At 46.7% G+C, this 26457-nt stretch overlaps 1 protein-coding gene across 2 annotated transcripts in view; it reads left to right on the top strand.

The window, feature by feature from the left end:
- DYNC1LI2 (dynein cytoplasmic 1 light intermediate chain 2) overlaps positions 1-26457 on the top strand; it is an 843150-nt gene that overhangs the window by 165934 nt on the left and 650759 nt on the right. For both annotated transcript variants that reach the window (XM_069653153.1, XM_069653162.1), the window contains one exon: positions 25434-25550. In XM_069653153.1, the coding sequence (XP_069509254.1) occupies positions 25434-25550 (117 nt within the window). The remainder of the gene's footprint in view (positions 1-25433; positions 25551-26457) is intronic.

Below are 26457 nucleotides of genomic sequence, written 5' to 3'. Positions count from 1 at the left end.
TTCCTCCATGGGCTCTCCCTCTGCTTCTCTCTCTTCTCCTCTCTCTTCTCTCTCTTCTCCTCTCTTCTCTCTCTCCCCCCCCCTCTTCCTTCTCAAAGGAATTCTACCTTTTCTCACCTTCCCCCAGAAGCTCATTGTTACCCGAGCCCTGGTTCTCTCTAGGCTGGACTATTGCAATAGCTTCCTCCTTCCACTCTGCGTCCTCTCCAGCTAATCCAGAAGAGGGCAGCAAAACTTATCCTTGGCCTCAAGCCCAGGCACTACATTTCTCCTGCCCTAAAAAGTCTTCACTGACTCCCGGTTGCTTCATGGATTAAATTCAAATCCTGGTATCATCCACAAGACTTTCTGGGGTCGGGACCACACTTATTTGCAACTCTCTCCTACTAAATATTCCCCCTCTTGACCCCTGCGCTCCTCTGGCATCAACTCTTTGTAAAGCGTTTCTCTAAACGGAGGGCAGGAGGTCGCTCTTTCCTCAGCTGGCTCCCTTCTTTAGAACAGCCTCTCCCTCCCTCTGTCTTGAGCAGGACTTTCTTAAATTCTGGACGCTCCTCAATACTTTCCTCTTTACTTTGTCAGTTATAACTAAACCGGAATCCCATTTACCACATGATGTATGACATATCAGTCAGATGTGTGCAGTCATTGTTTATGGAGAATGCAAATTTCTGTGAGCTGCACTTACCAAACGTTATGCGACTCTTAATAATAATTTAGCATTTATATAGTGCTACGAACCCTCAGATATCTGAGCGCTGCTTATTATTAACCACGGTGTGTGGTGCCCATTTATCGACCTCGGAAGGATGAAAGGCTGAGTTTGGCCCTGCCGGGATTCGAACCTGCGTCAGCAGGCTCTGCACAGATGTCAAAGTGAGCGCTCTTGCACCCATACCGGTGTACACAGAGAGACAATGTCCTCAGCAACACAGACAAAAGGGTAAAAGGGATGCAAAGTATCCCTGAAATAATCCTTAAGGTGCTGTGTGTTACTTTTAAAATGCATAACATAAATGGGAGAAATAATCTCCCTGCACTGGAAAGCCTTAGGGACTGACCAGTAACCAGGTAAGTGAAGCTAAAAAGGCTTTACTTGCATGGTACGTGAGGATTCCAGGCCCTGGATAAATGTGCCTGTGGTCTCATTGAAATCGATGGTGTGGAAAGCTGCTAAAAGAAGTGTCCCCAACCGCGATAATGACCACAAGCTAAAATATAATTGAGGTTTACTTAAAATTGTAGACCACCTTCTCTCGTTCACCTCAATTAAGAGTTTGGCAGTTTTCTGTGTTTCTTTCCTCACTCTACCTACTCAAATGAGCATGGTGTATGCATCAGGATCATATACTCAAATGCCTGAAATATGAAAACCGTCTTAAGAAAATATCTAGATGGTAACTCACATTGTGATATTGGTGAAGTGTGATTACTGGAATTTTTTGTTGAAGCCCCATCTTCAGCCTGACTCGAGAAGGTAATAGAACAGGCCTTGCAGGCTCTACAGATTAATGAGGCCAACATGTGTGTGCTCCGATTAAAAACAAGCTCTTAGTAAAAGGTCTGTGTTTCCTTGAAGTGCTGGCCCTTGTCAGGGCCCCAAAGCTACAATATGCAATTCCTACCCCTTAGGAGAAAATAGTACCTTTTAGTTTGGAAAGCATTGAAAATGTGGCTCTTCCAGCAAATAAATGATTTTCAGGCCAATTTAGAGTCATTCAACTATCACAGATCACAAAACTGCCAGCGAGTACGAAATTCTATGATGTGTGCATGTGGAGAACTTGTATTCATGCCAGTCGGGGAGGGTGGTGACTTTTATGCCTAAAATACATAGTTGTAAAAAAGAAATTCATCCAGAGTCATCCATGAGAATCTTTTTGTTAAATACTCGAGCTTCCATCTGCTGATTAACCAGCTGGAGCACCCTGGGACTTCATTGACCAAGCGTCTCTTAGAAAAAATAAATAATTCTTTTTAAAAATACTTCCTTCTGAAAGAAACCCAGTGCTGACTTAAACGAGTGCCAAACTAAAGGCCAATGTATGTATTGCACTGCATTTCAAAAGTACTGAATTCCTTCTTTTGAAGTTGCTCAGTACCTCTTTTGACCTATCAATTTTGCTGTGTGATTTCCAGGGTCTGTTCTCTTTTTTTTGCCACCGAAGGTTTGAGAAACTGCAGTGCAGTTATTTCAATAGAAACTTCCCTGGACTGTTGAACAAATGCATATGAAGCCCCGGAACGTTTTGTGACATTGTGGATTGAGGACTGGTGCAGTGATCACATCTCTCCTAGCCTCATTAACCAGTTTTCGTCTTCAGAAGATTGACCTTCCCTTTAGCTACAACCAGTCGTCGATAACGACTCTCAAGCCAGGCTCTATGAATTTTCTTAGACCATTGTAATGAATTCATGATTATATTACTGTTTTTATTTCTTATTTTTTTGTCTGATGGTCGAGGTTTCTCTCGCTTTTTGTGCTTTTTTTCGCAGGATTTCTTTTGACAAGCAAGAGTTTTCTGATAATTTGATATGTTGTATTTTTTATGAACTGGTTTCTTTTTTTGGAATCCATCTTTGTTTTCTTTAGTGGCAGTTGTCATCCCTGAGTTCGCACCACTCATGAATTGCATCTTTGCACCTTTGGTGTGATGGCTATGATGCAGAATGGCGGGTGAAAAGATGCACCATTTCTGGTCACCTTCAAGACTGATGCTCAGCTTTTGGTTGAAATATGCAGTTGTATTCACTGCTCAATTAGTAACCGATGTGAATTTTAATCCACTTTTTCATCCATTTCTCTATTTCCCTGTGATTCCTTTACTTCACTTCTTGTATCCCCTACCTGATTTGTCAGTTCTATTTTTGTCTTTTCCCCTCTTCACCCTGCCTTTGTGCAGCCATTTTGGCTTGAATGTTTTATACCAGTGTCTCAGAAATTGACATCGGAGTTGCTGGGAAAGTTGCAACTTTCCACCATTGACGTCAATAGATTCCCCCAAAATCTGCTTTTTGTTTGGCTCACAGCTGATTGTTTAGGTGAATAAGTTCATTTTGCCTAACTCGCCTGCTTCCCTCGTTTCATTTGGGGTGCGTCAGTCCCTATGGCTGCCAGTGCAGGAAATGTCTCCTTTTATTTTTCACCTTTTTATTTTTACATTGTGTAGTACAAGCCACTTTTAGTGGAGTGCTACAGGGCCCCCTTTGTGCCTCTTTTAACCATTCTTTAAGTAACATCCCAATTACCTTTGTGGTGTGCATTGAACAGGTTGATGGCAGTGAACCGTTTTTAGATTCTCCATTCTGCACAGTTTTGCTCCTTCATTTCTTGTTGCGATGAAGCCTTTTTTAAGTACCATATACTTAAGTGGCTGCTCTTCGTAGTACAGTGCCTGTTCTTTGTTCGTTCTCCTCCGATAGCCATCTTCCCTCCTGGTAAGGTTGGACATTTTCAATCGAAGGACATTCATGGCAGCCCAGCTATTTTCAATTGCTTACACTGCCCTTCTATGGGTGACCTGGGGCTGCCCCCAGCCTGAATTCTGAATAAACAATGACATGAAGCCATTCAAGATAGTCTACCCCAAAATTATCTGAACTCCAAGGACCACCAGAGACCCGGTAGAGAACTGCTCCTACGAACATGGTTGGCCAACCCAATCTTTGATCCGGATCTCCTGCCTTCAAATTGATCTGGAAGATATGGACCATGTGCCTTCCTCCTCTGGACTGGTGGGACCAACTAATCCTAAGCCCTATCCGGCTTCTTTTGCTTTTCCAAGGTCTGAGTCATCACTGGGTTGTATTTGATGTGCACCTGCTTGGAAGTGAACTGCACTGTTGCATGGGCATCTTTCCGCTTCACTGCTGGAAACGTTTCTGGCAACCTCATTGCTCTGCAAAGACCTTGCCAACCTGCTGCATTCTCTTATCACTTGGATGGACCTTCTGGAAAACATGTCTGACTGAGCTGCTTATGAGGGCATATTGACCCTTTCATGGGTCAAACCTATCTGTCGCTCCTGAGGTGTCGTCCTTTGCTGTTGGAACCAAACAATGTGTATCGGTTCAGGGGCCTCTGCAAGGGCCTGGCCCTAAATAAGTGGACGCCTGCTAGATACAGCTTGTGGTCCTAAAGCAGCTTCAGACAGTGAGCTCCATTGTCCCCACTGATTCCCAGAGTGACCCTGAATTGACAAGTTGGAGTCTGGGCGTTGAGATCTTGAATCTCTTTAAGTGCCACTTATTCCATTGAATTGCACTGTGCGTAAAGTTCTTATATTTTTTTTATTTTTTTTATTTATGGCATTTGTGTAATGTCCAAACCCAGGGGTATCACTGTGTTTGTTACAGGCAGTAAGTTAATTGGTGAGTAGTCATACAGTAATAGCAAAACAGAGGTTAATCGAATTTATCAAAAAGCAAGGTTTTGGCAATTCTTTTTCATTTGTTGCAGGATTGTTCAGTTCTCATGAAAGATGGGAGTACGTTCCAGAGGGTGGGAGCAGAAACTGCAAATCTGGAGCCTCCTGCCCTTTTACTTTTTTAACAGGCAGTGACGAGAGAGGCCGGCGCTGGATCTTAGGGTGCGACCAGGCGTTTTCCGAATGATAGTCATTTAGGTAGGGCGAATCTTCTTTGTAGATTCATTTGTAAACCAGGGTAAGTGTTTTGGAGCCAATCCGAGCTTTAATGGGCAGCCAGTGGACATTGCGTCTTTTGGCAGAGATGTGGTCGCTGCGTTTTAGTCCAAGGGCGGCTCGAAGGGCTTCGTTTTGTCAAAGCTGCAGTTTGTATAGGGTAGAGGCTGATGTGCCGAGAAGGAGCGCATTGCAATAGTTCAGTTTGGATAGTATTAGCGTTCATGCAAGTGTCAGGCAGTTATCAGGTGATGGGAATTGTCTACTCGGATACGATTCTAGAGGTGTAGGCTGTGGAGGAAGATAGTGTGTTGATCTGTTTGGACTTTGACAGCTCGGCATCTTGGTGAACTCCCAGTATGCAACAGTTTGAGGACTGGGATTGCTATGCCATCAATGCAGATGGAAGAGTAGCTGCTGTCAGTGCTTTTAGTCGAGAGGGGGAGCCCACAATGTGGAACTCAATTTTGTCATCATTTAGAGACGCTGTGTAGCCATCCAGTTTTGAAAAGTGCTGAAGATTTTGATGATTGTGGTGCTGTTCTGAGTGAAATGGCCAGTGATGGGAATGAGGACTTTGAGTGCCATCAGCAAAGTTTGTGTACGCGATACCCATTGAGTCGAAGAGGTAAAAGAGGGGTTTAGTATACATATTGAGTGTGGGTGAGAGGCAGGAGCCTTGGGGGACTCAGAGTGGCACAGGGATGGGGTTGGCTGTCTCTTCGCCAATGTAGACTCTGGTGGTATGATCGGATCGGATAGGAATGACTGGATCCAGGACGTGGCTTCAGGTGAGAAGTGAAATTTGTTGCAGATGTTTTGGCACTGTTTCTCGTGGGCATCTGGGTCAAATGCCACAGACTAATCTAGAATCGTTGGAATGCTTAGGTTTACGGAGTCACATATGCTGTCCACCTGGATTTTTAGGTCCAGAAGGGTGGGTTCTGTGCTGTGTTTGGGGCGGAAACCCGATTGTCTGGAGACAAGGAGGTGGTTGAGCTCAAGGAAGGATTGGATGCTACACAATTTATTATCTTCAAAAGGAAAGGGACTGTGCTAATAAGTCGATAGTTGGTTTCAATGAGTGGGTCAAGTGTGGGTTTCTTGAGGAGGAGGAGGATGATCCACGCAGCTTTGATGTTTGCTGGAACAAGGTTGGCGGTGAAGGATGCGTTAATGAAATTGGTGATGATGGGGGTGAGAGTGGGTGCACATAGTTTGAACTAAGTGCGCAGGACAGGTGTCGCCTTCACAGTTAGTTCGTGTTAGGGCGGAAATGGTGGACATCACCCGTTCTTGTGATATCTTGGTGAATTTGAATGCTGGAGTGTCGGGGAGGACAGGTTTGCTACGGTCGATTTTCCTAGCTGGGGGCAGTTTGGTTGCGAAGGAGTCTCTTTTGGCATTGATTTTGGTGAGTCAGTAGTGCATTCTGAATGTTTGTGCACCATGTTTTGTCCGCTAGGGTGGATGGGGCATTCAGGGTGGGCGATATAATGAAGAGCACTTTGGTGTTGGAACTAGCATTGAAGATGCGCATATTGTAGCAGTTTGTTTTGTGTTCCACAACTGCTGTTTTGTACATTTTTGAGGCTGTGGTTAAGGCTTTGCCATTGGGAGAGGTGGGGTTCATTTTGTACAGATGTTGGAGGGCTCTTTTGGTGCGACGTAAGTTAATGAGTTCTTCATGAAACCAAATGTTAGCTAGTTTATGGGGTTTAGGGGTTTTACCAATGAGTGGAGCATGGGAGTCTAGCGTAAGTTGAAGGTAGGTGTGGTAGAAGTTGGAAATGTTGTGTGGAATGGTGTGGTTGTGTTTGGAGAGTGAGGGTCACCTACCCGGGTAGGGTATGAAGTAGCTACCATACCAGGCCTTTTCATTTGCGGAGATTTCCTAAAGTCCCACTTAGAGGTAAGACTTTAGTAACCTATCCCAGTGGTTTGTAATCCCCCCCCCCCAACTCTTAGTATCAGTCCGTACTACCCAGGAACCTTGGTAGAGTGGCAGAGCAGTCAGGGTTATGCTAAGGGGAAGATGTGAGCTGTAGGTAAGTACACTGAACCTAGCTAGTAATGCACATCAAAGAAACACCTAAACATAAATCTATATTTTAATATAAATGTATTATATTTACGCAAGTCACTGTTAAATACTTGGCACAATAAACCGACTCACGTAGGTATACTTTTAGATGCTTTCAAAAGGCCACTTCTTAGTTTGTAGTTGCTGAACGCTTAAGATTGTTACAGGAGTTTGTGGGTGCGTGTCATTACCGATAATACAGTAGACCCATCAAAGTAAAACGGTAATTGAATTAAGTTAGCAAAGACATATAAGATAGCGATTTTGTAGGAAGGAAAATAGTTGGTTAGTGTTCTACTACCCTAGCTTAAGGTTCTAGAGGCAATTACTTTGCAGAGCAAGTCTTTTAAAGTCCACAATGCAACCTAGCTAAAAGGCAGTTTGGAGAGGCTTAACGTCTTAAATAGCAGCAGAAGTCAAATGTTCCTGTGGATACTTTCTAGTCTCTAGGATAATAAATGCAAGAAGGCTTCACCAACGTCAGAGACCCTGTTGGAGGAGTTGCTAAGGGGACGCAAGCAGTGACTTGGGTGAGGTAAGAGGGGGATTGCCCTGGACATCTCTACGTGCACTCCCATCGCCCTGGATCGACTTTCTGGAATAAGGTAATGTGAAAAACCAGAGGGGGTATTTCACAACCTAGTCCACTGGAATCCTGTGTTCGGTGGCCAAGGGAAAGGTCATCGCTTTTGGACCCAGACCCTGAGGGAGGATCACCTCGGTATGGGAACCTCAGGGAGTGGTAGAGAAGCACCCAATGGTGAGACATGGTATCCCCTTTTTCCACAACCCATTTAACCCTTATCCCGATTTATTTTATGGGAGGCTACAACTCCCTTAATTCCTACCCACTTTTTGACAAAAGTACTGCACTAAGGAAAATGAGGAATGAGGTCGGAAGGATTCCCTCCTACTGACTTGCATTGGCCCTGTATCTGTAATGAGGCCGGGCAGAGTCGGGCACATAGCTCTAACAATGTACACCTGCGACTTAAGACTCCCTGTGAAAATAAAAGGTGGCATGCACAGGCACACTTTGAGCGAGGCTCGGTACGAGAAGGAACAGCTCTTCCAGCCAACGGGCTGATCAACAGTTGAGAGGTTAAAGAGCAAGCCAGGCAAGATTTCCAAGCTTTCGGGAAGTCGTGAGTGTTCAAAAAGCAGAGCCGAGCTAGCGGAGGAATGAAACCTTCAAGGTGCCAGGAAATGGCACGCGACCCTCCCGGGTGAACGGATGATTTGGGGAGGAGTAGAGGAGGCGTTGGTAATGGGATTGAGCTGCGCGAATAAGATGAAATAAATTTAACACAACCGGTGAGTTACCGGGGGCAACAAAAGTCTGGTTGATGTTAAAGGGAAAGTGACTGTGATTTGAAGGTTGCGCGTGTACTGATTAAACCAGAGTGAAAAGAACAATTGTTAAAAGGATTGCAAAGTGGTCCTGCGAGAGGAATTTGCACATTCGAAAGTCTCTGTGAAATGTTATGAACTTTTTTTTAAGATATTACAAGCAGAGATGAAAGGAAAGAAAGTTGAATATAAGGAAAATAGAATGTGCATTGTGAAATATGCCACAAGGGCAAAAGTGAAATATAATAACTAAAAGTACCAAGAAGTATTGGTGTTGAATATGAACTTTGAAAAAAAGAATAAGAATAAGAGGTACAAGTGCCAGGAGTCATTTGGGGAAAATAAATACCAAGAGGTATTGGTGTTACACACAAGTCTTTGAACAGGCCAAGAGGGCAGACTAAAGAGAGCGAGAATTAGAAGTACCAAGAAGTATTGGTGCCACAAGATGAGTATGATATTGAAAGAGAGGTCGAAGTGGTCATGACGGGTCCTTGCAGTTTTGAAAGTCTTTGACAGTGAAAGATATCCTAGATAAAACGTGGGGAAGGGAACACCACGAACAACAAGACAGGCTCGAGCCTGGCAGAGGGGGAAACCTGTGCAGAACTCAGATTGAGAGCATATGAACTGAGTATTGATGGCAAAGTGGGGGAAGCTTAGTGATTGAACTACCAGAAGTTGAAAGCCTAAAATTGAACTATTGAACTGTACCAGTAAGCCAAAGTGTGCAAGACTGATGGAACTGTGCCATCCACCTATCCTTTGTTTAGTAAGAGACGCTCTAGACCCTGTGGGGTTGAACTTTTGGAAGGGAGTTGGTACTGAAGCCATTCTGACATTTCTTTTTGACAAACTATTTTTCTTTTTTGTATTCTCAACACATTTGTTACCTTGAGAAAGGAGCGCAACGTTAGGTTTTCTTAGTATAGGCCTTTTTTTTATATTGACCAGACTGACTTGGACATATTTGTTATTGTTTAATGGTCGAGAACTCCCATTTTAGAGTTTGGGCCAGTTAGGTTTCTACCATCCCAATTCGAAACCTTTATCCGTTGTGTCTATCTACTGCTCTATGCCATGCCTTCCTCACAGTAAGCAATACCTTTTCCCCACAGTACCTTTATTAGAACGTTTTTGTGGCTGGATGCTCCGCGGTGTTGCCGCTCTAGACCTGAACCTCTCTATTCCTTGGTCTGATAACGAAAAGGCAGGACCATAGACTGGATCTCTCAGCAGTAGTCTCGAGGGAGGACCTCTGGCACGGCTTTCAGCAACTTCTAGGGTCGCACTGCGGTTTTGGTGCCTTTTCTGCAGCACTAACAAAGGCTGCAATTCGCCCGGTCAATCTTCTTTGGTTCCTGCACTCTGTTGAGGGGACTTGAACAAGCTGGATTGTGTCTTGAGTGTCCTTGAGGGCTCAGCAAAGACTTGGACGAATTTGGCCGTTCCATGACGATGCATTTAAATGGGTTGTTGGTCTGGTCTCCTGGTATTGGGGTTCCGCAGTTCTGGAAAGTCACAGTACCTCGGGAGAGGGCTCAAATTAAACTTAGTCTTGGGACTGGTTGTTCCCACCAGTGAAAGTGAAGTAGGCATCCTCTTCGGCGTCCCTCTGTCACATAGAAAACGGGGTGAGTACAGCAGTGGTCTCTTCGTGGGGTTGCCCAGGGCCTGCAGGCATCTCTGGTAGTCTTCTTCGGTTATTTCAGTTTCCAGTGGTCGACTTGGTTTTCACTCCAGGATCCTCACCTTTTATCCAGTACCAGCACACCCCTCTGTAATCTCTCTCAGCAGGTTACAGAAAGGGGCTTATGGCTGTCCAGATCACTTGCCTGTAACAGAGTGAGCGCTGAAAAGGGTCCTTAACCATTTCTCCAGCATTAGATCTTTCATGGATTCACATGCTGTGAATATTCCCCGTCGTCGGGCTGGGAAAACCCTGGTAACTTTAGTATAGTAGTTTTCCTATGGAAACACTTTGACACCTTGAGTGTTCTGTTGATGTCGTTATGGGTTCTTTAGGCAACTCCAATGGGACGTCGAGTGTATAGCCCCACCCCCGCGGCTTCACCTCAGATTTCAACCGTCCTCCAAACCGTTGGGATTACCGCACATTCTCTCCAGAGAATGTCTTTCTGTGAATAGAACATTTTCTTTCATCACTTCAGCTTTTGCTGTTCCCACTCTTTCGTAAAGTAAAGGTGTTTATTCCGGTCATATTATGGAATCCTCAGATTTGAAGACATCTTAGTTCAGGCCCTGTGAGACCTGTGGCCTCAAGAATGTCTACATTGTTTATACCCCATTCATTCCATGGAAGACTGCGACATCTGTCAGGGCTTTCCCCATAAAACCCTCAAGGATGGGAACAGGTGCCTAATTTTGTTGGCTGAACGAGGGGGCCTATCCGTTGTCAGAAGCTGGTCGCTCACACGAAGTGAGAGTGTCCACTCCCTCAGCTTATAGGTCACCACCGTGCCAACGCTCAGAAAAACCGCTGCCTAATAAACGGCGCTCAGGTGAGCCTAGGCCTTCATCCAGTCAGGATAAATCTAGGAAAGGACCTCCGTCTAGTGCTGAGGGTCAGGTTTCACCCCCTCATGGCACTTCCAAGCCGAAGGAGAAGGGCTCTCGCCTGCAGAAATCTGCAAACTCGGCCTGTAAGTCTTCTTCGAATAAATCCACATCGAGGCCCCCGTCCTCCTTGACGAAAGGCTCTTCATCCACTGACTAGCACCCCTCTTAAGCATCCCACAAGTCTTCATCAAGCCACAACACCACAAAACACAGATCCAAGTCTACCTCCAGGCCTTCGTCTTCTCCATTGAGGGTGACAACATCTGATCGTCTCCTGGCACCTGCTCCATTGTTGACTGTTGCGTCGAATGACACCGTTGACCGCTGTCCCGTCGTTGACCATATCATCGGCTACTGCACCATCGACTACGACACCGCCGATGTCAACACAGTCGCTGAAAACACTGGCAACGACCATACCGTAAACCACTCCATCGAAAACATCGACGACGAAGAAATCTCCAGCAACCAGTACTCCCTCGGCAGGACCAGCAGAAAATCCGATTCCCAAGAGGTTAAAGCACACAACTGTGCCTGCACAACAGCCCATGTTCGAAAAGTCTCCAACCATACTGCCGGGGGAAATACTTCAGCATGAAATCACTTCTGATTTTGAAGCATCACTGTATGACAAACATGTGGCTTTTGAGTCTGATCCCGAAGATGGGCCATCAGAAACCCCTTTCTAGATCCATCGGTTTTCGGCCCTCAGCGAATTGTACAATTGCCTGTCCTGCCGTCCACTTCAATGGACATGGTCTTTTCCTCCTCAATATCCGCTGATTAATCTGCAGTCATTGCTTTCTCTGCAAGTTCTCTCCACCTTGCAGTCTCCCCTGGGCCAATTAGACGCCAGACTACCTATGCCTCAAGTACCGACCGTCCCGCTGTTGCAAAGCCCGCTCATTACTAATCTTCAGAAGGATATGTCAGACACCTCATTAAATCAAGACTCTCGTGCCAGACAACGATCCCTGGCTAGACCTATTCTTCCATCTCCTAGAGCTTAGTCCTCGGCGTAGGGAACAGGAGGAAGGAGAGCTGGATGACTCGGACATCGCACCACAAGAAACCCTCTCCACCGTCTCCTCTTCTCCAAGGAGGGCGGATACTTGGGATACAGACCTGGACGAGCACGCTCCGGGAAGTCCGGCCCAACCATTGCCCCCTGACATACGGGCATTGCATGCCATGATGGCTAAAGCCTGTCAGGAATTTGGGCTCATCTCAGAGGAGGAAAAGGATTGCTTCCTGTTCGACCACATGGGGACCAGGGAGGCGGTTTTCTCAATCCCTATATTGGATCATGTATGGCAGGAAGGCCTCCATATGATGAAACACCCGTTTACAGGGCCAGCGGTCAAGGGCCGCTTGGAAAAGAAATTGAAAGCTCCCGCGTCCACTCTGAAGTGCCTGATATCTCAGCCTACATTGGAGTCGGTTGTTTCTGCAGCGGCTAGTAGAAAGGCTTGCACCCAACAGAAGTGCGCCGCTCTTCCCAAGAATGAGAACCTTAAGTTGGACGTTTTCAGTAAGAAAGTCCTCACTATTGGAGCCACTACAGTGAAGGCTGCCAGCTCGTTGACCATTGTGGCGAGGTACGACCGCAAGATGTGGCTCCGCCTGGCACCACTGTTAGACCACCTCCCGGATTAACAGAGGAAGCCAGCAATGCTTCTGTTGCGTGAGGGGGAGGAGGCATCGAACCACAGTGTAAACATTGCGGTGGACCTTGCAGAGACCGTTTTCAAGCAAATCAATAACTGGGTGGTTCTCGGGCATCAAGCTTGGCTTAGCTTCATGGATTTCCGCCAGGATGTTCAACACAAGGTGGTGGACATACCTTGCAAGGGGGGGGGGACAACTTTTGGGGGAAAATATCAACAACGCTTTGAAAACCATGAAAGCGGACTCTGATACATCAAGATCCCTTACAGCCTTACCGAGCAGATCTTTTTGCCTCGTTCGCAGCGCCTCAGGATTCGCAGGTTCTTGAGATGAGGGATACAGTCGGTCCTCCTACTACTCTCAGGGCTACTGCCCAACACAACAAGGTAGTACCAAGGCCAGAGGAAAAGGGGAGCCTCCTCTTCACAGAGAGGCCGTCAAAGCAAGCAGTAACAATGACTGCCACATAGGCAGCCAACTGGGAGGGATGGTGGTGTTACACTTCAACGAGTGGTGTTCAATATCGACAGACAGATTGGTGCAGGAAGCTATCCTATACGGCTACTCAGTTCCGCCGTCCACAACCCTCTATTCCTCCACTAAAAACGTCTCAGCCTCACCTTCGCATCTTGCGTCACGAGGTTCGGCTCATACTACAAAAAGGGGCAATATAGAGGGTCTCCACATTGGCAAGAGGAAAGGAAACTTATTCCAGGTTTTTTGTAGTAAAGAAGCCAAACGGAAACGGCGCCCCATTCTAGACCTGCGGCTGCTCAACAAGAATATAAAAAAGCACAAATTCAGGATGTTAACGTTGCAAGACGTTCTAAGGGCTGTTCAGCCCGAAGAGTTTTCGGCGTCTCTGGATCTCTGGGACGCTTACTTGCACATATCCATGCATCCAAAACATCGAACATTTCTCAGGTTTATGGTGGGCAACAGCCATTACCAGTTTCGTGTTCTCCCCTTTTGGCCTTAAGCCAGCTCCCAGGACTTTCACCAAGTGTCTGGCTCCTGTAGCAGCTTACCTATGGAGAACGCCACCATGTTTACCTGTACCTGGACGACTGGTTGATCGGGAGGGGGGGTGGCAACTTGCCAACGGATGGAGTTTCTCAACACAACAATGCTCCTTTAACAACGTCAAGGATTTTCCATCAACTTCAACAAGTCTTTTCTGACGCCCTCAAAGACCTTGGTGTTTCTGGGAGCACAATTCCAGACATCTCACAATCAAGTCAAGCCATTGAAAGAGAGAATAGGGACACTCTTGTTCCTAGCGGGCTCGTTTACACCAGGAACATCTGTCAGTCTGTTTGTACATGTCCCTCCTCTGCACCATAATCGTCCTGCATCCCACTCATTCCAAATTGTCGTCTTTGTGTGCCCAGCACAGGAATTTCCTGCTTCCAAGTGGTCCCAAATCCACGGCTCCTGGTCGGACATGATGGTAAAATTTATTTCGAAGGGATTGTGTCCTCCGACGTATTCTTCATCTTAGACGTATTCCTCATCTTAGATATCTCCTTCCAGCTCTGCTGGCCTCGGAAAATTTTTTCTCTAGAGGGCGCTGCGCGTCGACGTCCTTCGAGTCGATGTCCCTCGACAGCCGCCGTATCGACGTTCGACGTCATCCTGCCTATAAAGGCCGCGCGTAGCGTCCGTTGCTCAGTTCCGTTTTTCTGCGCTTACTCGGTGCCTCGGAATACCGTTGCTCAGTTCTTAGTCAGATTAATCCTATTTACCTCGAGTTATTCGATGCGTACTCGATGGCTTCCTCGTCGGAACCGACAACTCCTCGATCCGGCTTCAAAAAATGTCGAGATTGTGGGAAAAAGATGTCGCTGACTGACCCTCACAGGACTGTATGTCCATGACAGCTAAGGCCCTGAAGGAGCGTAGGGGGAAGCTGGAGAAAGGTAAGACTTTTAAAGCTTCTTCTTCGTCGACGAAGTCGAGACATTCGTCTCCTCGTCACCATTCGCGCTCCAGGTCTCGGAGTGGGTCTCATCACTCCTCGAGATCGAAGCACTCGAAGAGGAGACGTCGAAGATCCCCTGCTCAGTCTTCCTCTGTTTCGCCAAAAAGAATCCCTTGCCCCACGAAACATAGTTCCCGGGCTGAATGGGAGGAATTCCGAAAGAATTTGATGAGCGTCTTCGAGAAAGCGGCCTCGACCCCCTCGAAGACTGCCGAGAGCGATGCTCTGGTCGAAAGACCTGAAGGTCAAAAACGCCGCGAGTCGCAGTACCCGGCGAAAGAAACCTCTCGAGCGCGTTTCGAACCCTCGAGCAGGACTATGACCTCCAAACCTTCCTCGAAGGTTCCGTCGACGTCGATGTCTTCGGCGCCGTTGTCGAGGGGACCTTCGACACACGGGTCTGTCGACTCGACACCGGCGTCGACGCCAAGAAAAGTCACGGTTACCACACATCAAGTGACTATCCCCAGGCCCTCGACGTCGATGGCTTCGATATTGTCGAGTAGAATTCCAATTCTGTCGAGGTCCTCGAGGCCTCCACCTCTGTTTTCGACGCCACGCTCGAAGCCTTCGACGTCAGCGTCGACGACATAGACGCTTTCGAGGCCAATAATGACAAGTTCGGCACCCTCTGCCTTGGAAATGGGATTTACTCCCTTTATGAGTTCAGAACAATTGAGAACTATATCCTCAATTTTAGAAGAGGGTGAATTGTCTGAACAAGACACATTTGAGTTACAGGGACCTGTAACCCCAGTTAGAGAGGAATTTTCCTCTGAAGAGCGCAGATTAAAGGATCTTCATGATTCTTTACATGAGGCAAGTGGGTTAGACACTTCCCCTGAGGTGGAGTTTGCTAAGCCAGACCCGGGGGAGCATGCTGAAACCCCCTACAGAGCCTTAATGGCCAGGATTACAGAGTTCATGGGGTGGTCTGCACCTTCACAATCTTTCCAACAAGATGACCTCACGGATATTCTTGACAAAGGCCCACAAGAGGATCCTGTGGTGCCCTTTCATAAAGCTCTTCAGAGAAAGATCATGACAAACTGGGAAACCCCAGATGTAATACCAGCAGTAAATAAAAAACTGTCTACAAAGTACAGGGTATCTTCCACAGACCCAGAGTTTTTGTCTAAACACCCATCCCCAGAAAGTCTGGTGGTACAAGCAGCATCCTCTACCGATGTCAAGACGGCTTATCCTACAGTCCCACAGGACAGGGACGATAAAAAATATGATGCTATGGCAAAGAAAGTCTTTTCAGCATGTAGCATGGCGTTAAAGTCTGTTAATGCTACTTGCACCCTTGCTAGGTTCAGCCATACACTTTGGGAGTGTGCTTCTACAGCGGCTGACTGCATCCCGGAGGGAGAACAAAGGGATGCGTTCCTGAATATTATACAGGACGGTAAAGACGCTATGTGCGAATCCCTCCAGACGGGCATTGATTCGGCTGACAGTATCAGCAGAGCAATGGCGGCAAGTACATCAACCAGGAGATTCGCTTGGTTGAGAAAGTCGGGTTTTGCCCCAGATGTGCAAGCCAGGCTCTTGAACATGCCATTCGATGGCTCTTCTTTGTTCGGGAAAAAGGCGGATGACAGTTTAGAGAAACTGCAAACTTCAAAAGCTGCAGCAAAATCCCTAGGAGCTGCAATCCGTCAGACTCCTTTTCGTCCCACAGGAACCTCTGCGAGGGGCAAGTCCTTTCGCTTCTACTCTGCATTCGGAAGAGGTAGAGGACGACCGGCTCAAAGGGGACAAAGAAGAACTACCCGAGGTGGACGGGGTAGATATTCTAAAGCCGCAGCAACAGCAGGTGCCTCTTTACCATCGGCATCTGCATCAGCCGCCCCAAAACCACTCTGAGGACTCCCCTCACAGGACACCTGTAGGAGGCAGGTTGACTCAACATCTGAAGGTATGGCAGGCTATCACGTCAGATGCTTGGGCATTGGAAACAGTCGCCCAAGGTTACTGCCTGCCTTTCCTACGTATACCTCAGAGTCATCCACCGGGGATCAGCTCTCAGAAAGCTCCAGATCCGCTCCTCTTGCAGGAAATTTTGGACCTGCTAGAGAAAGGTGCCATAGAACCGGTACCTGTAGCGGAGAGGAACAAGGGCTGGTACTCCCCTTACTTTCTCATTCCGAAGAAAGACGGAGGACTGAGACCCATCTTGGACTTGCGAGAATTGAACAAATTCCTCAGAAAAGACAAATTCAAGATGGTCACTCTTTCTCAGATCCTCCAGGCCCTTCACTTCCAGGACTGGTTGGTATCTCTGGACCTTCAGGATGCTTATTTCCATGTGCCTATCCATCTCAAACACAGGAAATACCTGAGGTTCGCAATTGGCAACTCTCACTATCAATTTCGAGTGCTGCCATTTGGGCTGACCTCCGCCCCGAGGGTCTTCACCAAGTTAATGTCGGTAGTGGCTGCAAGTCTAAGGAGGGAAGGGATTCACGTCTACCCCTACCTGGACGATTGGCTGATCAGGGCTGTTTCTCCGGAGCAAGCTCAGATCCAGCTAAATCACGTGTGCCACTTCCTTCACAGACTGGGCTTCTCCCTCAATTTAAAGAAGTCACAAATGATACCATCGCAGAGACTCCAGTTCATAGGAGCGATCCTGGATACTTCCCTGGGAAAAGCCTCGCCACCAGAGGTGAGGGCTCAAGATATTCTACAGATGGTTACCAAGTTCCAGCATGCCCAACGTCTCCCATCCTTCGACTTTTTGAGGTTGCTAGGCCTCATGGCATCCTGCATTTTCCTTGTGCCAGAGGCTCGCCTGAGAATGAGATCCCTCCAGTGGGCACTGAGGACTTAGTGGTCACAATTCTCAGGGAGAATGACAGATCTTCTTCAAGTTCCCGGCAGGGTGGCTCGAGACCTTCAGTGGTGGGCCTGTCAGGAGAACATTCTGAAAGGAGAACAGTTTTGGCAACCCTGGCCGGAGATGACAGTAGTCACGGATGCCTCACTCACGGGGTGGGGAGCCCACGCCAACGACTTGACCATCAGCGGTCGTTGGTCTCCATCGGAGTCCAGACTACACATCAACCTGTTAGAGCTGAGAGCCATCAGACTTGCGCTGAAGCCTTTCCTGCCAGCTGTACAAGGGAAGAACGTCCTGATAATGACGGACAACACGGTGGCCATGCATTACCTCAACAAAAGAGGAGGCGTAGGATCACTACCCCTGTGCAGAGAGGCGATGCAGCTCTGGTTTTGGGCAATCCAAGAAGGAATCTCTCTATCGGCAGTTCACCTAGCCGGAGAGAAGAACTTGACAGCGGATGCTCTGAGCAGGCAGAACACAGTCTCCCACGAGTGGGAGCTAGCTCAGGAAGTCCTTCAAGAGATCTTCGCCCTTTGGGGAACCCCTCAGGTAGATCTGTTCGCCACCAGCCTAAACAGGAAATGCGACCTGTTCTGCTCAAGGGAATTTCCTCCGAGAGGAGCTCTGGGAGACGCGTTCATAGTGGACTGGGAGTTTCCGCTTCTGTACGCGTTCCCACCGGTCCCTGTCATTCCTCAAATGATCAGGAGGTTGAGAAGATTCCGGCGAACCATGATCCTAATTGCCCCGGATTGGGCCAGGAGAACGTGGTACCCGAACCTTCTAGACTTGTCCATCTGCCCTCCAATTCGACTTCCACTCAGAGAGAACCTACTCTCACAGAAGGGAGGTCAGGTTCTCCATCCAGACATCAAAACCCTCAACCTTCACGCTTGGCTTCTGAACGGCTGAGGTACAAGGATTGGGACCTCCCTGATGATGTTATGGAGGTGTTGCTTTCAAAGGAGGCCAGCAACAAAGTCTTTATACTGCTGCCGTTGGAACAGATTTTGCAGCTGGTGTAGAGAACAGAATATCGACCCATTTTCATGTGGTACACCAATGGTTTTGTCCTTCCTACTATATTTGGCAAATTCAGGCCTTCAAGTTGGCACCATTAAGGGCTATCTCTCAGCGCTATCCATCTTTAAGCGTACTGCGGAAGAACCATCCTATTTCAAATTACCCTTGGTAATACAGTTTCTAAAGGGGTTAACCAATGTTTATCCCCCAAGACCATTCCAAGTTCCCCTATGGGATTTAAACTTAGTACTAACTTTCCTGATGGGTACACCTTTCGAACCTCTCCATTCTTGTTCGTTAAGATTCCTTACCCTTAAAACTGTTTTATTAATAGCACTTACATCTGCTAGAAGGGTGAGCGAATTACAAGCTCTTTCTTGTAAACCCCCTCATACAATCTTTCACAAAGACAAAGTTGTCCTGCAAGTGAAGCCTAATTTCCTCCCAAAGGTGGTTTCTGAATTCCATATCACTCATAAGATTACCCTACCATCTTTCTATCCTCCTCACCCGGGGAAAGAGGAAGAGAGGTTACACAGACTAGACCCTAGGAGGGCTTTAAGTTTTTACATTAGTAGACTAGCCAGGATAAGACAGGCAGACCAGCTGTTTGTAGGTTACACAGGTCACACGCTGGGGTTACCAATAACTAAGCAGACCATTTCCAGATGGATCATTCTAGCCATTCTGGAATGTTATAAACTGGCAGAGAAAGAGCCCCTTCAAAACCTTAGGGCTCATTCGACCAGAGGTATTGCAGCTTCATCGGCCCTCAAAAGAGGCGTGCCGGTTAAAGACATATGTGCGGCCGCTACATGGTCGTCTGTCCATACCTTTACATGTTTTTACAATCTGGATTCCTCCTCCAGTCAAGAGACTAGGTTTGGAAGGGCTGTACTGCATTCTATTCATCAATAGAAGACAGCGTGAAGTCAGTACTCCCTCCTCCGAATATAGAATACTGCTATGGGAGCCTATCTAAGATGAGGAATACGTCGGAGGACACAATCCCTTCGAAGAACAAGTTACTTCTTACCTTGTAACGTTCTTTCGACGGGATGTTCCTCCGACGTATTCCTCATCGACCCTCCCATCCATCCCCGCAGTTCTACTTCCCTTGTTGTTGCAGCTTACGCTCCTTCAGGGTGATTAGTCTAGTCCAGACAGTAATACTGTGGGCTACAAAACGGAACTGAGCAACGGACGCTGCGCGCGGCCTTTATAGGCAGGATGACGTCGAACGTCGATACGGCGGCTGTCGAGGGACATCGACTCGAAGGACGTCGACGCGCAGCGCCCTGTAGAGAAAAAATTTTCCGAGGCCAGCAGAGCTGGAAGGAGATATCTAAGATGAGGAATACGTCTAAGATGAGGAGTACGTCGGAGGAACATCCCGTCGAAAGAACGTTACAAGTTAAGAAGTAACTTGTTCCTCTCTGGCGGACTTTTACAGTGGTGGGCTCGTCCACTCAACATCAATCAAGGCATGCCCCTGGTGGAACCGACTTTTCTACACACTATCATGACCGATGCCTCCCTAGCAGGTTGGGGTGCTCATCTGGACCAGTTCCAAGTCAAAGGCCGTGGTCTCCAACGGAGGCCTCTCTGCACATCTACATCCTAGAGCTGAGGGTGGTACATTGGGCTGGCAAATCCTTCCTTCCACTCATCCAGGGCTCTGTAGTAAGGATTCTCACCGACAACACCACAACCATGTTTTATCTACGCAAGCAGGGAGGCTCACACTCACAACTCTTTTCCCAGGAAGACTAGACCATCTGGCACTGGGCCATACATCACAGAATCCAGATCCTGGCCTTCCAACTGCCAGGAATTCAGAACATACAGGCAGATTCCCTCAGCAGTGCCTCTTCTCAGATGCACAAATGACAGCTGAACAGCTCCCAGGTGGCATTCCCCCTTTGGAACTGTTAGCCACCCACGAGAACAAGTGCCATCAGTTTGCCAGCAGAGTCCCTCATCCGAGCTCCAGAGGGGGCGCTTTCTCTTTCCCTTGGACTGGGATGTTCGTCTATGCGTTTCCTCAGTTTCCCCCGGATGAGGAAAACGGTTCAGATGATTCGCAAGGTTCCTTGCAGAATCATCCTAGTGGCCCCGTTCTGGCCCAGGCAGACCTGGCGGCAGACTTTCCTCTTCACCTGGGTTCTCAGCCGGATCTCCTCTCTCAGAACAAGGGAATGGTATGGCATTACAACCCAGGCTCCCTCAACCTAACTGCATGGCTCCTGACCAATCAGAATTCGGCAACCTAAGCATACCTCAAGATTGTCGTCGCATTCTGGCTGCGGAAAGGGCTCCGTCTACCAACACATTGTACGCCCATACGTGGAAAAGGTTGTGTCTGGTGTTCTCCACGGCCTAACGTACAGCCATTGCGAGTTTCTCCTCACCAACTCCTGCCTTACCTTTTTGCTTTTAGCAAAAGATGGGCTAGCAATATAGCCTGTCAAAATTCCCCTAGTGATCATATCAAGATTCACTCGCAAAAGGAATTCTACACCACTTTTCAGCAACGGATTAATTGAGCATTTCATTAAATGAGTCTTTTCCCCCAAAACGTTTTCTCCCATTTGGAGCTTCAACCTCATGAAACCACTGTTTGAGCCTATGTCAACAGCTGCCATAACATTTCTCGCGTGGAAAGTGATCTTCCTAGTGACCATCACGTCCTCCAGACCGGTATGAGAACTGTAGGCTGTGGTCATTGACCCTCCATTTCTGCGCTTCATGAAGGACAGGATTCTTCTCTCTACAAACGCACATTTAATTCCGAAGATTTTCACAAAAATTACTATCACCTTCCCAACTTTTTACCCTAAAGCTTCTACGCCTGCGGAAAAAACTTTACATTCCCTTGATGTCAAAGTTCTATCTGAATCACACTAAATCGTTTAGATCATCCAAACAACTCTGTGGCATTCGGCTCTCCAATAAATTGCGGCTGATTTTCAAAACAAGGCATCTCACGCTGGGTGGCAGCAACCATATCTTTCTGCCACAATAAAGCCAACAAACCATTGCAGTCAGTTCCCAGAGCCCATTGTTGGGGAGAATTCTCAGAAATGTGGTAATTCCTATCTGCCTTCGAGACCCCAGCACTTTTGCTGGACTTTAGGGCTTTTTAATTTCTAACGTGGAGAGCGAGACCCTTTTTCCCCACACTCATGTATTTGAATGTGATTTGAACTGTTTCTTTTTGGTTGTGAAGTCTGACAAACTCGATAGCCATCATCTTTACATTGTGACACACTGCACCTTCAGTGCAGTGACCAGGGGGTCTTTCGGATTTCCCCAATGTTTAAAAGCCTTCTCTTGGATAAACTACTGTTTCCAAGAGCAGTGAAGTGAAATTGACTTTCCTTACATTTGTAACTTTCTAGACCCAGGACACTACTTTACAATAGGGTTCTGGAGGGGTTACTTAGTATCTATCCCCTTTGTCTAGTTTCTCATGTAACCGTTATGTTGCCCTTTCTACAACTAATGGCTGGTGGCAGTGGTTTACTTTTTACTACCATTGTGTGTTTTACCACCAGCTGCAATTGCAGCCTTGGTAAAGCACCCATGGGTGCCCATTTTGTCAAAATGGCCCCGGTCATATTTTTTCACCATTTCTTCCTGGAAAGGTCCTTGAGATTTACTCAGTGCTCCAAACCAGGTTTGGTCCCTTTTTGTCTTTGGTGGGATTCACAAGTGAAGCCCGCCTCTGGCTCAAGTATGTCTGGCATGGGCAGGAAGTGAGGGAGGTGCCCGAAACTCCTTGTGCTTAATCCCCTTGGTTACAGGAATGCACCCAAAGGTGATTGGCTGGCTGGCAAGGACAGCCTCCCTGCTGTGATTGACAGCTAGGCTGGAATGAATGGGAGAAACCTGCCTAAAAGGCGAGGCTTTTTGGCTTGTAAAGCAGTCAACCACTGGACAAAGGAATCCGAAGATGATCTTGGAAAAGACGCCTGCTGCAACTCCTGGACCGTGAAGCTCCAAATTCGTTTAGACTAGAGAAGCCCTGCAAGGACCACTTCTCCCCTTGAGTTGGTGGGACCAATCAACTCCAAAGTGAACTCATCTGGACATCCTTTCGGAGCTGGTTGTAAGTGCCAGGGAAAGGAACACCAGATTGGAGTTCATCACTCTTAAGACGGACCCGTGCTGAAGGAAGATTCTCCCGGGCTCACTTGAAGCAGGGCTGGCCAAGCTTGAGCCACCTCAATAGAGTGCTGGACCCCAGATGCGAGGAAAGTCCAGAGTGGTATCTGAGATGCAGTGGTGCGATTTGCTGAGACGCGAGGAGCTGAAACCGCAAAGTGCCGCTGAATAGAAGTTTGTCCTTTTCTGTCGCTGACCGTCCTGTTGTGTTGCAGGTGTCCCCAGAAGACCTCCCTCTTGTCCCCACGACTGAGGCACAGAAACAGAAGCCAGCTGGAACCATTGCTTCTAACCAAAGGTACTGTACAGTCTAAGAACTTACCTCTTGTCTAGTAGCCCTACTTAGTTGAGAATTGTCTAGGTTACTTTTGTAGAGTTGCTCACAGCTTCTTTACCTCACAAGCCTCCCAGCTTGTGGCCCTACATTGATTCTGCTTTTTCTACAAAGACTTGTAAAACATTGTGCAAGACTTTTACTTACCTGCAAGAAATGCTTCAGCTCACCTAGACTTTTGTCCAATGGACTTTGGCCTGGCTCCCTGAATGACTTCTTAACTCTGATTGTCTGTTCTGCCTTTTTTTCCAGGAAGGGGTTAACTTAATTTGCATTGGGGGTTCCAAAGTACTTGCCTGCTTCAGAATAATTGTATGATCTCTTGTTTTATTCTATAACCCTTTTCTCTGACATGCTCCTAAGTATTGCTCTAAATGCAACAGGGATATATTAAGGTCCAGTGTCCTAGCCATTTAAGTCACCTGAGGCTATAGGAAGTGTCTGTGTGCCCCCTCCAATGGGTATTTGCTGATTTAGAGAAACTAAGAGTGTGTATTTGTTTGTTGCTATTGCCCATTCTGAAGAAGGCTTATTCAAACTGACAGTAAATAAACAAATACTTGTTTAATCAAGAAACCTTGAGAGTAAGTGTTTATTTGAATACTTGTCGCTGTGTTACCACCCTACTGCTCACATTGACCTCTTGAGATGAGCCTGGCTGCTCAGCCACATTACCAACCTGTGTAATTCAGACTTGTACCAAAGGTCGGGTTCCTATTGCCACAACATCAAGTTTGTTGTAGTGCACCCAAAAGGTACTGCTCCAAATCTTGCTTTACACTCATTCTACAAGGTCCACAGCGACCTCAGCGGCCCTATGGGCGGGCATACCAATCGGACATTTGCCAAGCAGCAACGTGGGCAGTGCCCCGCACGTTCACCAGACACTAATGTCTGAGTCAACAGCATGCCGAGGACGTACAGGTGGGGAGGGCAGTGCTCCAACGCCTGTTCCAGTAAGGTAAGCCCTGCAGCTTCCAGGGTTTTTACTCTACTCCTGTTATTGACGTACGTACAGTTCTGAACTTTTTTGATCATGCGTTATATGTCCTGTTTGCCTGATGTACACCTCCAGGCATTCTTACTGCTACAAAATCTATTCACAGCACATGAATCCATGAAAGATCCAATACTGGAGAAGGGAGTAGTTTGTTACCTGTAACTCCATTTCTCCAGCGTTCGTATCCTTCATGGATTAAAATGCGGCCTCCAACCCCCACCTCGCCCCTCCCCCTTAGGCAAACAGCCTCTTAGGACATCATCTTTTTGGAGAGGTTAAAATCTGAGGGGAAGCCCCGGGGGCAGGGCTATACACTCGACGTCCCTTTGGTGCTGCCTAAAGCACCCATATGGGTGTCGATAGGACACTCAAGGTGTCTGTTTTTCCATAGCAAAATTACTATACTAAAGTTACCAGGGTTTTCCCAGTCTTATGACTGGGAATATTCACAGCATGTGAATCCATGAAAGATACCAACACTGGAGAAATGGAGTTACAGGTAAGGACCAACTCGCTTCAGCTAATTTACAGTAAATCGGCTTAAGACCGTGTGGAATTCTAAACTTGTAGGTAACCATTTTGATGTTACCAAACTGTACATATATTTTAATTGTGAGTTTTACTTATCCGTAATGTTTTGAACTTGGTTACTTGTGTTTTAATAAATAGTATATTTTTGTGTTCCGCTGTGTGGAACTCTTAAGACTTAGATATTTTTTAACTGCACCTCACACCAAGCCTACCTGCTTGAATCCAAGCCTTACTGCTCAGCTACCATTGTGTGTCTGGTCATTGACATAAGCATAAAGTAGTGGCACCTGAACCTTTAGTTTTTCGTGTTTTTTTTCTCTGAACCCGCTCTCTAGAGCAGTTTCTGAAAAACTTTTAGCAATAGGATTAGAAGTGTATTACATTATTTTTAGGAATAAGGCTACGTTCTCTCACCTATTTGTAAACCCAAAAGCTGTCATTTTAGGAACAGATGGTTTGATTTTTAGGCCAAATAGCTGGAGAAATTGGACCACACATTTCTTTAAAAAAAAAAAAAAAATTTCTTCTTTTGCCATAAAAGTAGTTTTTTTTGCATGCATTCACTTCTGGGGGCACTATGTAACCTCATTACAATCTCCAAATAACTGGTTAGGCCAACTTAGTGTGCCCATTTGTCCTTTTACCACCCATCCTATTTCTGATTTGGAGTATTGTCCCAGAAAAGAGTTTGTAATTAATGTGGGAGTGATTATTAAATGCGCGGCAGTATATTCAATTGCACTCACATTAATGGTGTCTCTTGATTTCCCCTTGAAAAATTGAAACTCCAAAGTGATAGTGGTTAAAATGACTCCCATTTAAAGTCTCCATCTAGTTCAGCAACTGTCCCATACCCCATACCCCATGACTCATGAGATAGTCGTCAGTTTCCCACAACCAAGACTGCCTATAGCAGCACCATAGACCATTGACCAGAAGCTTGATTAGTGCAATTTTGGGTTCAGTCGTGTCATTATGAACCAAGCCCTATCTCCTTTAAGCCTTGTGCTGACTGGTTTCTTCATTTGTCTATGAAAAGTACTTTTAGGCTTTAGAATGTAGCATTATATGGCGCTTTATTGTTAAAGGCTTTCATGTGCCGGACAAAGCACTATGGTTTGCTTTAGTTTTTTTCCAACTTGGACATTTAGGGATTTTAATTAAACCCTGCAAGTTTATATAATTGTCATGAAGTTTAAACTTTTTCTTTCTTTTCTCGTAGGTGAAGATGGCTCTGGTAAAACAACCCTAATGGCCAAACTGCAGGGAGCAGAGCACAACAAAAAAGGCCGGGCCCTCGAGTACCTGTACCTGAGCGTCCATGATGAAGACATTGATGGTAAAGCATTGCAGTTTTGTAGATTACTTTTCTGCCTTTCTCATAATTTGCTTTCTGACTTGATTTTCACAACTCCATTAACACAATTCTTTTAGGTAGGACATATGTGTCCTCCCTTTTGCAGAACCATGGTCCACTAAAGGGACTGACGTGCCCATGTTATCTCAAATTATTTCTCTCCTGCTGCATTCCTCCTTCCTTTTGTTGGTAGCATCTTTTACCCATGTTCCCATCCTTTTACCTTCCTCACAATCCTTTTCTTTCTTCAAGCAGACAATGCTTGGACGCCCCAGGCAAGGGCACAGTTCACCAAACCACGGACAAGCCTATGCCCTTTGATACTACTACGGTGGGGATTCTGCACAGTATAAAAGCATGTTAACATGACCAATTCAGAGCAGATAATGTTTGAGTAATGCTTTTGAAAACCATGTAAAATATAAGTCCCAAATCAGATATTGTTTGCTAGCTGTCACTCACTTCCTGAAACTACCAAATCAGTAAAATAATGGTATGCCTTACCCCGATTATTCGGGCTCATAAGCTATTTTGGCACCTTCTCGGGGCTTAAGATAAATGCGTCCAAATCTAGCATTATGCCTATGGGTCCCGGGGACTATGATATTGGGAGTAACTTCGAAAATACTGGGAGTAAGAATAGAGCGGGTATCCACTAGGTATCTGGGCACCACTGTTCCCAGGGATCTGTCTCAACTTTATCAGTGCAACTTTCTGGGGATTTTGGCTAAGATTAGTAGTGACCTTAAACGTTGGACCCCCCCTTACCCTCTCTTGGTTTGGGCGTATGGTTACAGTAAAAATTAACGTCTTGCCCCGCCTTCTTTACCTCTTTGCAGCCCTCCCCGTGGTGATCCCTGAGGCCTTTTTTGAGGTATTGCAGTCCCGA

This window comes from Ambystoma mexicanum, chromosome 1p (genome assembly GCF_040938575.1).
Source record: "Ambystoma mexicanum isolate Mex_15411 chromosome 1p, UKY_AmexF1_1, whole genome shotgun sequence".
Taxonomy (NCBI): Eukaryota; Metazoa; Chordata; class Amphibia; order Caudata; family Ambystomatidae; genus Ambystoma; species Ambystoma mexicanum.
The sequence above is the reverse complement of the archived record's forward strand: the minus strand, read 5'-3'. Positions and strand labels throughout refer to the sequence as shown.